The sequence below is a fragment of the Octodon degus genome, unplaced genomic scaffold (genome assembly GCF_000260255.1).
Source record: "Octodon degus isolate 3935 unplaced genomic scaffold, OctDeg1.0 scaffold00191, whole genome shotgun sequence".
Lineage (NCBI taxonomy): Eukaryota > Metazoa > Chordata > Mammalia > Rodentia > Octodontidae > Octodon > Octodon degus.
The window spans coordinates 4,819,680-4,836,373 of record NW_004524767.1 but is presented as its reverse complement, the minus strand read 5'-3'; the positions used below and the strand labels follow the sequence as shown (position 1 = coordinate 4,836,373).

The 16,694-nt window shown below is 36.4% G+C and overlaps 1 protein-coding gene across 1 annotated transcript in view; it reads right to left on the bottom strand.

Annotated features, from left to right (window-relative positions):
- Window positions 1-13,408, bottom strand: part of Tecrl (trans-2,3-enoyl-CoA reductase like) — a 148,642-nt gene extending 135,234 nt beyond the window's left edge. The window contains exon 1 of the mRNA XM_004644088.2: window positions 13,079-13,408. Within this exon, the coding sequence (XP_004644145.1) occupies window positions 13,079-13,312 (234 nt within the window). The 5' untranslated portion in view covers window positions 13,313-13,408. The remainder of the gene's footprint in view (window positions 1-13,078) is intronic.
- Between the last annotated feature and the right edge of the window lie 3,286 nt (window positions 13,409-16,694).

Genomic DNA, 16,694 nt, shown 5'->3' with positions numbered 1-16,694 from the left:
GCCCCAGTTCAATTTATTTATCTATTTATTTATTTGCATTTAGTACAGGGTCTGCAGGGTCTCACCATGTAGGTCGGACTCATAGTGATTCTCCTGTTTTTAGCCTCCCAAATTCTGGGATTACAGGCACCCGCCACCACATCCAGTCTCAATCACCTTCTCAGGGCATTCCAGGGCCGGGCTGGCAGGCACGCTGGGGATCAAACCCCGGTTCATGCATCTGCCTAAGCAGATCAAATGCCTACTTGATTAGCTCAATTTTAAAGGACCTCATCTTTGTTCAAGTCTAAGGACACCAAGACAGGAGAGGTACAGGAACACTGAGCTGTGCCTAGCACCTTCCAGTCATTATGCTAATGCTGTGATTATCTGTACTGCAGGAAAGTAGAGATCCACAAGGCTTGACCACACAGAAGCAGCCAGGCCTCTCCTGGAAAAGCAATCATCCCTCCCCCGAGGAGTCCAGAGTCACCCTAGGACTAGCGCTCAGGTTTGAATTTCTTTTTCAAAGGAGGCAAAGACCCACATTAGCTTACAACAGAACTTGGGCATTCACCATGCACCAAAGATGCATCTAGTTAGGTTGTTGTTTTTTAATTTTAGTCAGGGTCTACATGGTCTACAGGGTCTCACTACATAGATGGGACTCATAATGATCCGTCTGTGTTCAGCCTCCCAGTGATCAGGGATTACAGGCGGGCGCCACCACGCCCAGTCTCCATCACCATCTCAGAGTGCCCACAGCACACAGGGGATTGAACCCCAGCTGTGTCTGCCTAAACAGGAGCTTTAATCCACTGAGCTATTTGGCTGGCCCAAAGCTGCATCTACTGAATCTGCCTGGGCCCTGGACTTTCCAACTTGTAGTGCTGCGAGAAATACATTTCTATTTTTTTTAACATGCAATTTAGTCTGTAGTAATTTCATTATAGCAGCCTGAACTGATGAAAGTAATATATGTTGGTAGGCAGTAAAGATTAAATTAAAAAAAAAAAAAAAAACAATTGTGCATGTATATGTTTGCAAATGCACATATATTTCTTAAGTGTTACAGGCATCTTAAAGATGTGCTTAAAGGTTTATATTTTTTTTGAGCTGCTCTATGTACTCAGACATAGATACTACAAGTATTTACAAAAAAGTTGATCTTTGGTGCTTTATTTATAAGGTGAAAAATCTTTTTAAAAGTCTATGAAAATGACAGCTGCCTAATATGATTCATCTGAGAATTTTGCATTATTTAATTTATAAATTGCAATTTGCCAGCCTTGTGTCTGCTTACTCCATTCTCTGGGACTATGTGGTTTTTCTGCTTTCCTTCAGTTGGGTCGCTCATGTCTGTAAACGCCAGGACCTCCCGCGAGGCCAAAACTGGTCAAGGTAAGAAGTCCTGCGGTACTCAACTCCTCAGCAGGCGCCCTGCTGTGACGCTCACCCACTGCGGCAGTCCTGAGCAGGTTCCCAGGGCCGCCTCGAAGGGCTGCTGAGTTGTCCTCAGAAGTTCTCTTCCTCTTTCCACCTTCTCAAGGTTGTCACATTCATACTGTTTCTAATGTCATATCATTTATTACTATAGTATTTTTATGTAATTTTTCAAAGGTAATAAACAAAAATGAGAGTCAAGAACAAAATTTTAAGATTTCTTGAAAGCATGCGGTAATATTCCATCATATGTCCCATCTTGCATAACTGTATCTGTTAATCTGAGCAACAGATTTGATGAGAAAACAATCACTGTTAATCAACTATTCTTGTTTTGAAAATCTGTAATATCTGTATTGTTATATGTTACTGTTTCTGTCTTTGCTTTTGTTTTTCTTGCTCTTGTTTTTACTCTTCAAAATAAAAGAAAATTATAGTAAATAAATAAATTTCTGAAGGCAAATCTGAGAAATCACTGTGATGATCCATAAGAGAAGACTGGTGCCTTCGCAGTACATCCTCTTCAGTCCAAACATGGATTTAGGATCTGCCGGCTCCACACTGTGAGTGACGCCAGACAGTTAATTCTACCAGGCAGCAACCTTGCTGATAACTTTATGCATCTTTGATTTAATATGCCAATTCTTTTCCGAGTTGGTCTCCCTCCCCCACCCCCTGTCCCATCTTGGGTACCCCATATCCAACTTGGGACCTTGCACTTGCCAGGCAGGTGCTTTTGCCACTCAGCTGTCTTCCTGACCCCGGGTTGATCCTTTTACACTACCAGAGCTACTGAACCAGAGCTACTGTATTACACTATAAATTTTCATGATTTTTAAGTGTTTCTTGTACCTGAACTATATTTTTTAATTCTCATCATCATGCTGAAATTTTATTAGACTAGTTTCCTTTACTTAGTAATATCTGATTTAAACTTGATGTGTATCATAATACAATTTGTTTTAAAATTTGTAATGGTTCGTTCAAAGTATTCGTTTATTTCATGGTAAGGTAATATATTTGATTTTGAATGGCATGTCATAAAGCAAGTGCTCATCTGAATTCGAAAAGTGTTACTCAAAAACATTTGAGTACTGTTCAAGTCTTTCTACTTTTCAAGGCCAGCTTTGCCCTATAGAACTGTGACCTAAGCCTCATGTATTTTTTACGTCATATGTTTTCAACATTAGCTTTCCTCATTTGATCTCTTATTCACAGGAAACAAGTTTTCCAATAAGTATACAATATGATCAATTAATTTTTATTTGTTAAACAGTTATTCAAATTTGTATTTGTTAGAGGCTTAGATTTATTTTTTCATATCATGGTTCTGAGTTCACTTTGCTTAAGTAGGATGTTTTAGAAAGCAAGTTTGTTTTTATTTTATGGAATTGGGGGTTGAACTCAGGTCCTTGCGCTTGCCAAGGAAGTGCTTATTCTACTGAGCCATCTTCCCAGCCCCTAGAAAGCTAGTTTGCTTTCACTCTTTATCAGTCCAAACTTGAATTAATGTTTAGCTCTAAGTTGCTTTACACATTTAAAACATTACAAATCATTTCAAGCCGTTATCTTCCTGGACTGTCAAAGAAATTGGATGCTTGGAATAAAATCAAAGAAAATCTTGGATATGATATGTTTTAATTTTATAGTCATGACATATTTGTGCAATTTCAAGTTTGCTTGATATTTTTCAGTCATGATGATGTTGAAAGTGTCATTTTTTACATCATCTTCTTCAATGTTTCACATGCCATACAGGATAAAGTAGAATTTTCATTTCAATTATCTCATGAACTGACATATTTTAAAAGAAAATGCAAAAAGAAGACTAATTATTGATATTTTAAAATGAGCTTCTTTTTACTCTATGCATTATGAGACTGCACAAACACAAAGTTGTTATTTCGGATTTCTATCTAGTCACAAATAAGCATTACTAAATACTAGACTATATAAATGTGACAGCGGATACTTAACCATTAGGAAGAAGAACACATCTGTTTGTAGGACTACACGCAGCTCACAGTGAGCTTGTCATCTCAGTTGTGCTATATGGAACGATGGGAATTGGACAGACTGCAACAGAAGGCAGTAGGTAAAGGGATGAAATTTGACCCCAACTCTTGCAATGGAAATTGGAAAAATGTGTTCCAGGAATGGTATGTAGTGCAGCATGTTAAACACGTGGAGTGATTAAGAAGGGTTGGAAAGCAATCCCAATAATGTGGTTAGACTGCAAGAGAGAGAGCTTAGAGCTGAAGAAGGGGCATAAGTACATTTTCCAAAGACCTGGAGACCATAAAAGAAATATTTTCCAGCAGATTTGGATGCTTCCATTTCATTGTCATCCCATTTTCTAGATTGGGTCTTTCCTCAAGTCACTGTATTTGGTGTAGTCTAATTAAAGTCAACAAGGAACCCCACAATATTTAATAAAACATTTCTAATATTTCTCTGCATGTGTTTATTAATTTGACTTTACTAAACTCTATTTTTAATTCAATTTCTCTTGCTGAAGCCACTATGGAACAGCTGTTCCTTTTTTTTACCTCTTTGACTCCTATTCTCTATCTCCCTGTTTTCTTTGTTTATTTATCCCAGACATCAAAACCTCACTTGCTTCTCTGGGAAACATTACAGATCACCAGTCTGCTGTTGCCAGTTATTTCCTTTTTTACTCTTTACATGGTTTATAATTTTCTTCTCTTGTTCAGTGGCCTGATAGATCTTCTACATGACTTTTATTTTAAAATAAATGGGGCCATTCATTGTCTTGGTCTCAAAACTTTCACCACCATGTGACTTATTTTCCTAGTTGACTAACTGACAAAGATCTCCAACTTCAAAGCAAGACAAAAAAATAAACAATGAAAAAAACCACAGCACTTCCTACCAGCATCTCTATTTGTCTGCAAGAGAAAATTAGAAATCAAATACCATAACATGGGCACAATAAGACATATTGATCTCAGAGCCTGCAGTTACTCAAGACAACAATTTAATACCATGCAAGCACCTTGCACAGAACTCACCCTTGAAGACCTACCACATCTTCTTTCTTCCTTTGAAGTGTCTGTCCCATGCCCCTACTCTATTTGTTTAGTTGTTGCCTGGGACACACATAACATCACTTCTCTAAGGGGATTTTTCTGTTCCACAGACGATGTCATCTCCCTTTCTTTACCATTCAAATTACCTTGCTAAGGTAAGGTATCTTTAAGCATAAAATTATCTAACAGTATTTGTCTTCCTCAGGAAAGGATAAACTATATGAGAACAAGAATTATTTCTGAGGCACAACTTCAATAATTAATAGAGCACTTGAACAAATATCCTTCTATATTCTCTATATATAATTAATAATCTTCTAAAATGTTCATATAGAAATTTTGAAAATCATGGAATATGCAAATATATTCTTCCTAAGCACATCTTCCAAAATTTATTTATCTATGAAATCCTTCTGTTTTCTTTTCTTTTCTTTTTTTTTTTTTTTTTTTTTCTCAGAAACAGGGATTGAACTCAGGCCCTTGTGCTTGCCAGGGAAGCACTTATTCTACTGAGCCATCTCCCCAGCCCCTCTGTTTTTAACTTTTTATTATTTTTATATTTCGTATAGAGTCTACAGGATCTCACTACATAGACTGGACTTGTAGTAATCCTCCTGTTTTCAGCACCCTGAGTGTTGGGATTATAGGTGCACGCCACCACACCCAGTCTCAATTACTGTCTCAGCACACCCCAGGCGCGGGCTGGCATGGCACCCCAGGGATCAAACCCCAGTCCCTGCACTCCGCCTATGCAGGCACGTTAGTCTGCTGAGCTATCTGGCTGGCCCCTATGAGATACTTCTCAATGGTAAGTCTCATAGGTCAGCAAACAGTAATGCTGTGTTCTTTAGAGATTAACCATAAACACTATGCTTATATGAGAGAGAGATGGTACATTTAAATGTAAATCATAGCCATCATTACGTGGAATACATATAATAGACTATAATTTTTGTAATGTATTCTTTTCATGTATACTTCATATATACTTCTTTTTTTTTTTTTTTTTTTTTTTCGGAACCGGGGATTGAACTCAGGCCCTTGTGCTTGCCAGGGAAGTGCTTATTCCACTGAGCCATCTCCCCAGCCCCCCATATATACTTTCATAGTCCATATTCATCTTATACCCACTTTTCAATTGTTGAACAATGCTTTAATCTCCACATGTATGGTATGTCATTGCACAACATGACATTGCATGATATGTCATACATATAACAGGGGAATGTGTTTAGGAACTTGAAAGCTGGATTTGAAATGCAAGTACTGATGCTACACATATGCTCACTGTGGAGTAACAGCAGATAGAGGTAAAATAGACATTAGTGAACAGACCCAAAAATCACAATTAGATAATAGTCAAGAAGAATAAATTCTGGTGTTCAGTCACACAGTAAGATGAATATAGTTATCAATGGATATTTTAGGATTAGATGTAGCTAGAGCAGAAGATGTGAAAAAATTTCACTATAAAATATAAATATTTGATCTTATATATGTGCTAATGATCCTAATTTAAATACTTCTCAGTGAATACATCTATCACAATGTATTATTTAAACCTCAAAATGTGTACAATTATTATCAGTGATAAAATAAATCTCAAGCTATTTTGAAGAGGCAATTTCTTTGAAAAATACTAACAGCCTTTTAATCATTTAGATAATAATAATGAATGTCATCGAAAAATTAAAGCCTAATAGACGTAATAGAAATGCTTTACTAGTTTTCGACTTCAGCATAATAAATCTTTCCAGTAAATACATTAAAATATTTTTGAGATCTAAAATATAAATTTTAATTTACAGAACACTAATTGTGAAATAGTTGTGCATTTCATGTACAATACAGTCACTATGTAGTCTTAGTTAAAGGCGAACCAACCATCAGACTGCTAAGTAACCTGTTAAGATGACAAAATAAGAATTTGTAAAATTTAAATACAAATACAAAGGCGTCCTGCTCACAGGCACACATCTTTTCACTCTCACTGCATTATAAATATTTGTAATATACTAAGTCTGCTTTTTGTGGGGAGAAATTTAATTCAGAGTAAATAATATTGATCCATATGTCTCGCATCTTTTGAAACTAGAACTGTATGAAGATTTATAGAAATTTCAGATACAGCCTTTTTTTTGGTACCAGGAATTGAACTCACAACCTTGTGCTGGCCAGATGGGTGCTCTGCTGCTCAGGTGCCCTCTTGCTCTGCAAGGACATTTGGGAAGCGGTGGTGGATGTCGGGTCTTTTCTACACTCCCGCAAAATTAGGAACTTCCCTTTCTTCAGAGGGATGATTAATCTCAATATCATATATTTATTTCTAATGGAAGTGCTAATAGATATCTTTTGAAATTACTACACTATTCTTAAAAGCTCTATATGAATCAGAAATAAGATTAGCCACTGATGAGATTAGACAGAACTTGAAACTTCAAGCTACTGAAAATCACTAAGAGCTCTTTTTTAAAAAGTGTATTAGGATCACTTGTTAAAAAAATTGGTTAGGGAAGGCTGGCGGTATAGCTCAGAGGACTAAGCACGTACTTAGGTAAGCGCAGGAGCCTGGGTTCGATCCCTGGCTCCGCATGCCGCACCGGCAGCCCCCGGGTGCGCTGAGCCGGCGACAGAGTCCGACCGTGGTGGCCCGCGCCTGTAATCACTATGAATGTGGGCTGTGTAGTGAGACCCTGAACCAAAAAAAAGAAGAAAAAAAAAAAAAAAAAGGAAAGAAAGAAAAAAGAAGAGAAAGAAAGAAAGAAAGAAAGAAAGAAAGAAAGAAAGAAAGAAAGAAAGAAAACTAAAAAAGAAAAAAGAAAAAAGAAAAAAGAAATTGGTTAGGGGCCAGGGAGATGGCTCAGTGGAATAAATGCTTCCCTGGCAAGCACAAGGGCCTGAGTTCAATCTCCGGTTCCTCAAAAAAAAAAAAAAAATTGGTTAATTGTTCTTATTACCAGATATATACGAGACAACACTGTGTGTTACAACAAATACTGTGAAATTCATACTATATTTGAGTGAAATTCTGTATTATTTGATTTTTCTGTTTTAATACTATTTTGTACTCTCTGTAAAATTGAAAAAAAAATATTAAATCAAAAATACAAGAGTGGCGCTCTCGACTTTAACGCCATCTTCTTAGAAACCTCTTCGCCCTGACAGCCAAGTGGAGAGTCAAGAAGCGACTGCGCAGACTGAAGCGTAAGAGAAGAAAGATGAGACAAAGTTCCAGGTACAATAGTTCGTACACTCCTGGAGGCCAAAAGAACAGAAATAAAGAACGCTGGAGGCTGACAACGCTGCTGCAAGTTTTGGGCTGCATGCTGTCTAGAATCTCTCAATGGATTAGAACTTCATTGCCATCTGATCGCCAACACCACCTCAGAGGGAGATCCACCTGGTTCAAACTAAGCAGTCTCCTGTTTTTTGGCCCCGGACCTGTGGCATTCTGGACTACTTCTGTTCTTGCTTTTGGCTGAGTATAAAGCATGTGCAATAAATCATTTCTTCTGTGTTAGCTGAAAAAAAAAAAAAAAAAAGAGTGTAGCGTATATTATGTGTTGCCTGAGTCAAAAGCTTGGATCTGCCACACACTAATTTCACTTCAAATCGCTGAGCCACAATTTCTTTCTCTATAAAGAAGAAAAATCCTAATTCCTTTGAAGGGAAGTATCATAAAAGTCAGAACATTGTACTATATACAAGAATAAAGAAAATATATTCTTAGATTTACATTAAAATTTAGATCTGTCTGAACACCAATCTCAGAAGTCTTTAAATCATGCTGCCACACGAGAAGAAGACTGAAAGGGAGGACAAGAGAAACGGACAAGAGTGTGAGGGAAAGGATTACGTAGAGGAAATTCTCGAACTTTCTAAGTGAAAGTAGTAAAGGTACAGGTGTTTATGCAGTCTTGTTATTCTATTATTGCTATTACTTTCTGGTGTTTTAATAACTAGGAAGACTGGAGAATGGCTTCCAATTTTATTTGTAACAACTCTTGCAAAATTATTTTGAGAATTACGATATAACGCCAACAAACCACTAGAAGAAAGAGGGCGCTTAGTGTTGGTTTTCTTGGGAGGGGGATAGAAGAGAAGGGCCCGGGGAAATGCAGGGAGCAGCTGTCAGTCCTGTTTGCAGTGCATTTGCCGAGCTTTGGAATCACTGACTTTTCCCAAGAAGAGTCTGACATTTTCTAAAATAGAGGTGATGGTGCTCCAGTGGCACAATCAGTTATTGAGTGGTACTTAAACTAAAATAGAGGTGAGACAGGGATAGGCAACAAAAGGAAGTAGTTCATCGATGATTTTTTAAGTTTTTCTTCTTAGACTCCATCAAACTTCTCCAATTTACCATCTTTGATTACTTATTTTAATCATGTGTGTAAATAACTGAATTAGTTAAATAAGTACATATGCTTAAGGAAAATCATGCCACCTTTTGTTACCAGAACATAATTATCTACTCATAAATTATAGACAAATACAAAGGAAAATTATATGCACCCAAGACAAGACAAGCTAGGAGAGATTTGCTGTAAGGTAGAATGGTTTGTGGAAAATGTTTCTATAAATACAACTTTGTTTATCTCTTTAATAATTTATGATATAAACTTTGTTTGCAAATATTACAGCCCTATACTTTAAAACTGTCTCTGTTAAGCATGAGTGCATTGGGAGTTGTACTTATTTCCTGAGCAGGTGTCCACTTACTTGTCATATACTGTTTAAACCTTCTCTACCTAGTGTTATTCTAAATGCAAAAATAGCTAATGGAAAATCAGAAATAAATAAAATCACCTGTTAGATGATAACATGTCTAATAGATCATTCAAAAAAGAAAATAAACTCGGCAGGCTTTGCAATTTTACATAGTCAGGAAAAGCCCCCATAAAATGTGACAGTCATCATGTAAAGGCAAGAATGGGCTAATTGTAATAAGGGAGTGGGGTTATCTCACACACTTGGTCAGGCTGATGTGGTTGCTCTGTGGGGAATATCGGGAGGTGCCAAGGACAAGCAGGCTGGAGTGGCAGGCGTGCTGGCAGTAGAGGTCATGGGACTCTGTCACCCCTGAGGCAGCAGCAGGTACTGTCAAGAAGACAGAGTGCATGGGGTGTGAGAGCAAGACTGGAACTGTGACTCCTCCAAGTCTTTGGCCTGCGCAATTTTAAGTATATAATCAGTTGTCACTTACTTGGCTGGAGGAGTCTGTGGAAAACTAAGCTTAGTTTTAGATATGTTAATGTTGAAACACCTAAAAAAGATCCAGATAGATGGATGGATAAACAAACAGACAGAGAGACACAGACAGACAGACAGACAGACAGACAGACAGACAGACAGATAGATAGATAAAATGAACATAGAGATAGGCAACGCACAGTGAAAGGTATCTTTTATCTTTTAGAGTTCAGGGTGAAAAGAGTGGGCTGCATTTATGTTTTCAGGTCATCAATAAGTAGATGATATTTACTACTCTGTGGCTCAATATGGTTAAGTTCTATAGATGGAAAAATTTCTGAAGGTTGTGTTAATAGTCTATAGCTAGTAAATAAAATGATGAGTCTCTAGAGAAAAGCTAATGAAGTTATTTGTAGTTTAAAATATACAGTCAAGCATAAATGTTTATAATGTATACAACCATAAGAATACATATATTATGAAATTCTGTGACTTTAGACAGGACGATGTGATTAACAACAGAAAGCACTGCTGGCACACAAGATGAAATGGGACTTCAGATTTAGCCTTGTTTGCTTCTGCCTCACTGAGACCTCAGCACATTCCAGTTCAGCGTAGTGACAGAATCAGCTCCAAGTGGAAGGAGAGAAAACGAGGCAGACAATGGGCATATGCCAGGAAAGCCGCAGTAGATATGGGCAAAGCCAGAGAAGGCAGAGTGGGATACTTTTGCATTTTGTATGGATGAGTATGTACTTAAGTAAAAGAAGGTGACACGTACATTTTTTTGAACTCAGAAATTATCACATTTTTTAGAACTATTTTGAGTCTGCTTTGTCTGATTTAAATTTTGGGTTTTAATGTGAGGACACAAAAGAAACTTTCTGCCATAGTATATTTAACTAGATACTTGTAGTCCACCCAAAATATCTAAAAACATTACACCTAAATTAAGCATTAATCACAAAACATATCAATGGATAATCAAATATTAAGCAATAAAATTTGTCTTCACTTGCTAGCAAAAATCTCATTTATTTTTTCTTTAGTTTTTTATTTATACTAATGGCATCTCTTCCATTGATTATTAAAATTACAAAAAGAGCAATTTGTTCCAGCATGATCCAGGCATTATTCTGAGGTCTTCTCATACATTATTACTGCTCTTCATTGCAAGATTTGAAAAACAAGTTTTATTAATGTATACACTAAATGAATATGCATTAGAGTGTTGGGGACAAACAAGTGGGTGTTGTTCTTAACCCTGGATGCACGGGAGTGACCCAGAGGAACTGAGTTCAAGTGTGCTTTGCTCCTAGTACTCACAATACTCCCTAACACAGTAAGTAACAGAAGACTGGAACTGAGTTTTATGCAACACTTCTTTTGAATACTGCATTCAGCCAAGTGCCAAAAAATGCACTTAACCCAACCTTGCCAACAAGCTATTTAGTAGTTTAAAAAAATAAAGATTTCTCACATTTATACATTCAAACCACAGCAAGCTTTTAAGCAAAAATGTATAAATTGATCCATTTCTTCTTAACTGTGCCATTGCTACTGTGAAACAATATACCAAGTTATAAATTAATAATAAAACAAAACAAACTCATTCTTACTGTGCAGTCAGATGTGAATGTAGCAATTGGATGCCAAGTGAGGGACTACGTGGCCAGAAAACGTGGCCAGGAATCCAGCTAATCCCATTTAGCCTCCCGGGCTTCTGTCAGGTTTTACCACCAAGAGGCAAATACAAGGGCTCAAGTTCCTGTGTGAGTTTCCCAAGAGAAATTCTCAGTTCTAAAGAAGGATAGCTTGCCCAATGCACAGTTTTCACAGTTTAATCAATACTCAAATTGGTAAGGTTCCTTTCTACCTTCAATTAAATTATCAGATGCAGATAATCTAAATATAAAAAAAATCATTAAAAACCAATTTGATTTACTACTCCAAAGTGAAGACGTGCCACTAATTTTCTGCCCCTCCTGTCCTCTGTCTCCTCCCCTGATGCAATAAGCCTCCTGTCCTCAATGGGGCGCTCTCATAGGGGGAGGCTGAAAGCATGGCAATTTCTCAGTGCGAATTCCAGTTTTTAGGTTTAAAGGATGATTGTCTTCATCTTGCACTATGAATAACTACTATGAAGACAACAACATGCAATGCATTACTTATTAATATGTATATTTATTAAAGTGCTTTAAGAGCAGATTTAAGACAATTTTCATGTAGACAAACATTGAGAAGTAGAAATTTAATTTCTGGATAGTAGCCAACAAAATCAGAAAAAAACAGAAACTGCCCTACTGTTAGGTTTTGAAACTGTCTCATTGTTAATTATTTTTCAATAAAATTAATTTTAAAAATTCCAAATAACTTTTGTTGTAATAAACAGAAATAAATTAGATCATGAATAAAATTCATATATCAAAGTTCTGTTTCCCATTTGGCCCCAGTATAATTACAGAAAAAGCATACACTTTAAAGTTATATATAAAGAAGTGATGTTGAATCTCATACTTATGATCCATGTAATCTTATAAAATATCTTCAGTTTTCTTTTCTATATGAAAATAAAAATTATCCAATCACCCATACTGCTATAATTAACAAACATAAAAAATACATGTATAATATATATTCCTCTTTGCAATTACAGCAATGAACAATTTCTTTTCAGTTGCTCTAGAAGCTCAGCTAGAGAATACTTATGTGGAATAAATAAATTTTATTTTTAAGGTAGCTCCAAAAACATGCCTAAGATTTGTATATGGTAAATCAAATTATTTGTTTAAAATTAAAAATACTAATTTTTCTCATAATTTAAACTAGTAGTTTCTTGTCATACTTATAAGAAAGAAAAGATATTTGGAATATTGTTCATGACCCAATGTGTCTATATTTTTTCCTTCCCTAGTGACATATCTGTTACTATGACCATGGATGGGGAGCATCTAATTGGGTAGTCCAGAAATATAATGCCTAGATTTCATGATATATACTAAGTAATGCTTTTAGTAACTTCTGTGCCTTTTGCTTCCTCTTTTCTATAAACACCATGAAATCTCTATGATAATATGTATATTTATTAAAGTGCTTTAAGAGCAGATTTAAGACAATTTTCATGTAAAATGAAACATTAAGAAGTAGAGATTTAATTTCTGGATAGTAGCCAACAAAATCAGAAAAACCTAAACCTCGTTATTAATTATCCTGTAATTAGTTTAAATTGGGTATGGAAGAGGCGGTGCATACCTGTTCCTAAAACCATGAATAATATATTTCTCCCCTTTTATCCTGATCTTATAATTAAAAGCCAAAAATTTATTTTAGTACAGTGCTGACAGCATTTACTCAAGCGATCCAGGATCTTGGAGTAAAATAAGAAAAGTTTAAATTAGTAAACAAACAAAACTCACCTTATCCACAATACATATCTGTTTTCTGGTTTGAGCATCAAGTATTTCAATCTCAAAGTGAGCAGCTTTTGAATGTTTGGGGGCTGGAGCTGATTTTAGAGGGCCTGCTGAGAGGACAAACTGCGACAATGTGTGAAAACTTCTCAGATCATTCCTCGAGGTAGACCTTGAAACTCCTTGAAAGAATAATTCTCTTTTGCGTTCTGAGAGAAGGGACTTTTGCCTTTTGAACATCGTGTGAACCAGCTGGAGAATCTGTCATGGAAACAGACTTGCTAGTCAGATGCCACGCCACGCGGATAGCCCCGTTTTATTTAGCAGGCTTGAAAACAATGGCTGATCCTGTTTCTATATATAACATGCTATTGAGAATCCTGTGGCGCGGGGTATTATTTTACCAGCATCTGAGTTATTCCCCCGCCCTTTTATCTCTGGTTCTTAATATAGCCACTCTTATCTGACATTCCAGAACAAGAAAAGAATAGGTGGTTCTTGCTATCTCTAAATTCTGTATGCATGAATCGACAAGCATAGGGACTATTTTATGCACATTCATGTTTAGATGTATTTAAGTTTAGCTGAGTCATATACTTCAAACTATGAAAAGAGCATATTATACAAAACTCTAAGTGCAAATTAAAAGTGTCATATGTAATCATATGTAGCTGTTAGACATAACATATATATATATATATATAGTTCCAAAATAATATTTTTCAGTACAAATTATGTATTTAAAATAGTCCAAGAAAGTAACTCACACAATATGAAATAGTAAATTTTTCATTCAAAGAAATAAAATATGTCAAACTGTAAGATTATTATATACACAAAACAATGCTATACCCTGGAACATTTTTATACATTTAGGTCATTGAAAAATCATTGAATCAATATACAAAATGAAATCAAATACAAAGCATCTCATTTCCCATAACACTAAATTATGACAATTATAAATAGTTTCAGAGTGAACAGTGAAATGTAAAACAATTTGGGAAGAGGAATTTTACACAGAATTTCAATGCAACTTCCAATATGTGTATCTGAAGGATAAACAAAACATGTTTTTGTAATTTGAAATGGTATGAGTGAAAAATATTATAGAATATTACTGTAAATAAAGTATTAACAGAAAAAAACCTAAATTTATGGAAAGAGGCTTTCTCTTATCTGTGTAAGATTAGTTTTTACTTTTGTAAATAAACATGCTACAGTAGATTTTGTTCTTACTACACATTATGTGCTGGACATGGCATTCATTATCATTTTAGGCTCTATATCACTATACTCAAAGTATATTCATGAAGAAAAGAAAAGATATGCACATTTTAGTGTGTGTCAATTTAAAAACATACATGTAAGTAGTACAGTGGATGAGGTCAGGGAGATTACAGGGTGTAGGATGATGTAGAACTCTGAAGGTATTTGTGCATCAGACAAAACCCCACAGCATGTTGAAAATATCACTAAACTGTTCTTCTAAATACAGAGCAAGATGGCTCAAGTGATTGCATTAAAAATACAATATATTTTGAACAGCTATTGAGACATTAGCAGAAGGCTCTGGGATGTAATAACCTTTTAAAGTTTGCAATTACAAAAAGACTAGTTAGAAATTTTTGTAAGTTCATTAACAGAGATTTTTTTTTTTTTTCAGAGCTGAGGATTGACTTCAGGCCCTTGCACTTGCCAGGCAAGCGTTTATTCTACTGAGCTATCTCCCTGGCCCCAGTAAAGAGCTTGTAAATATGAGGTTTAATCCCTTTATCTTCCATGGCCATTAGGTATGATCTCAGAACAAATTGGCCTTTTATGTCTCAACAACTGTACTATTACTTGGGGCACATGAATTCCCAGAAATAGTGGAAAAATGAGTACTCTCCAGCTTGCAAGTGGGGCCACTTGCTGGGTAAATACTGACACATCTGCATGAGCATCTATTAAAAGTTTCACAGGCTTTCTCCTTATGTTGGCAGTTAACATGTGTTCCCTCAGCCTGAGGGGAAGACCCATGACCATCTCAATCTGAAACTTCCTCTGACTCCATCATGAACACTTTCTTTTTTCCCTCTCTACTAGCTTTGGACATTTTTGCTTAAAATGTCCCTTCTCTCTCTCTGGATCCAGGGAAGCATAACTTTTCTCCCATTTCCCAACTGGCCTCTGTTCCTGTGGGCTGCTAGTATCACTATTCTCATTTTTTGTCTGTTAATTCCATTCTGCATCCTTTCTACTATGAAACACCTTGACACAGACTAATTCTTGCAAACCCTTCTAACTTCTGCAGCTGTGTCAGATTTCTGGGACCCACAGAACAAGATATAACTTTTTGGTTTTAAGGCCTCTGGCAGGCAGCCCTGCCCAAGGAACAGGAAGGTAGCTTTTCTTGTAATGAGGCAGGAAACCCTGGAGAAGGCTCAGCTCAATTGGTGCTGTCAAATCATTACTGTTTACTTGGTGAAAATAATTTTGACTGTATCCATAATTATCCTGCTGATGTTATTATTTGGCTCAAGCATGTTTCATAGTTTCTTTGCTTTTTCTCCTCCAGATTTAAAGCTATTCTGCCTACGCAAGATGAAAATGCTTGGTGTCTATTGAGGGCCTTTAGATAGAACCTCTGGAGAGTATCTCTTACTGCTGGTCAACAACTACGACCCTTTCATCCTGAAGAAGCCAGAGTGGTCATTGTCCATGGTTCTTTCATGGCAGTTCAGGTCACTTCTTCAGAGGAAGGAGAAATGTTGTAGGCAGTTAAATTAGATAGAAATATTATAGGCAGCCAGACAGGGCCTGGCCCTCAAGGAGACAATATGGAAGATAAGATGACTTTGCAACTTGGAAAAGACAGACACTCCCATATGGAGCAGACCTCAAGACAAAAGAGAAAACACAGCTACATACTTTGCTATGGATGGGCATCAAGGATTTATATTCTTAATAGATATCAGTCACCTTGAAAGAGGCCAAATGAGTGGGCTCCTTCACCAACCCCCAACAGGAAGAGACCTTATCCCATATTCATGCCCACTTGCTTTGTGACTTGCTTCCTCATTTGGTACTGGATTTAATCAATTTTTCCTGAGCAATGATGTTTGTAATCTCATTGGTTGACCATAGTTTTGTCCCACTTTATGCCCACCTAAGCAAGTTTCCATGTTCTCTACCACCTTAGACCCGCCTCACTGCATGGTTTTACTTTATAAAAGTCACTCCAAGAGATAGCTTCCCAGGGACCATCTGCTTGGGACCCCCCCATCCCTCTCTCAGACAGGAGCTTTTTTCCCTATATATATTTACTATATATATTTTTATATAGTAAAAATATATTCTACTCATAAAAATATACAATATGGACTTACCAATCTTGAAGTAGGAAGGCTGGTTTGTAGTGGTAAAAAAGGTGAATTTGGTGCTTAACTGGTAGCAACATGAATGGTACATGAGTTGCATTCTAGATTTCTGGTGGTGACTTAGATAGGAAATATAGGTTAAGATTATCCTGAGGTTAAAGTCCTGAGCAACTAAGTGTAAAGGATATGAAACATAGGTTTCTTTATAAATAATAAACAGACAAGTTTTCTCGCATAATAATTCCAAGTAATAAGTAGAT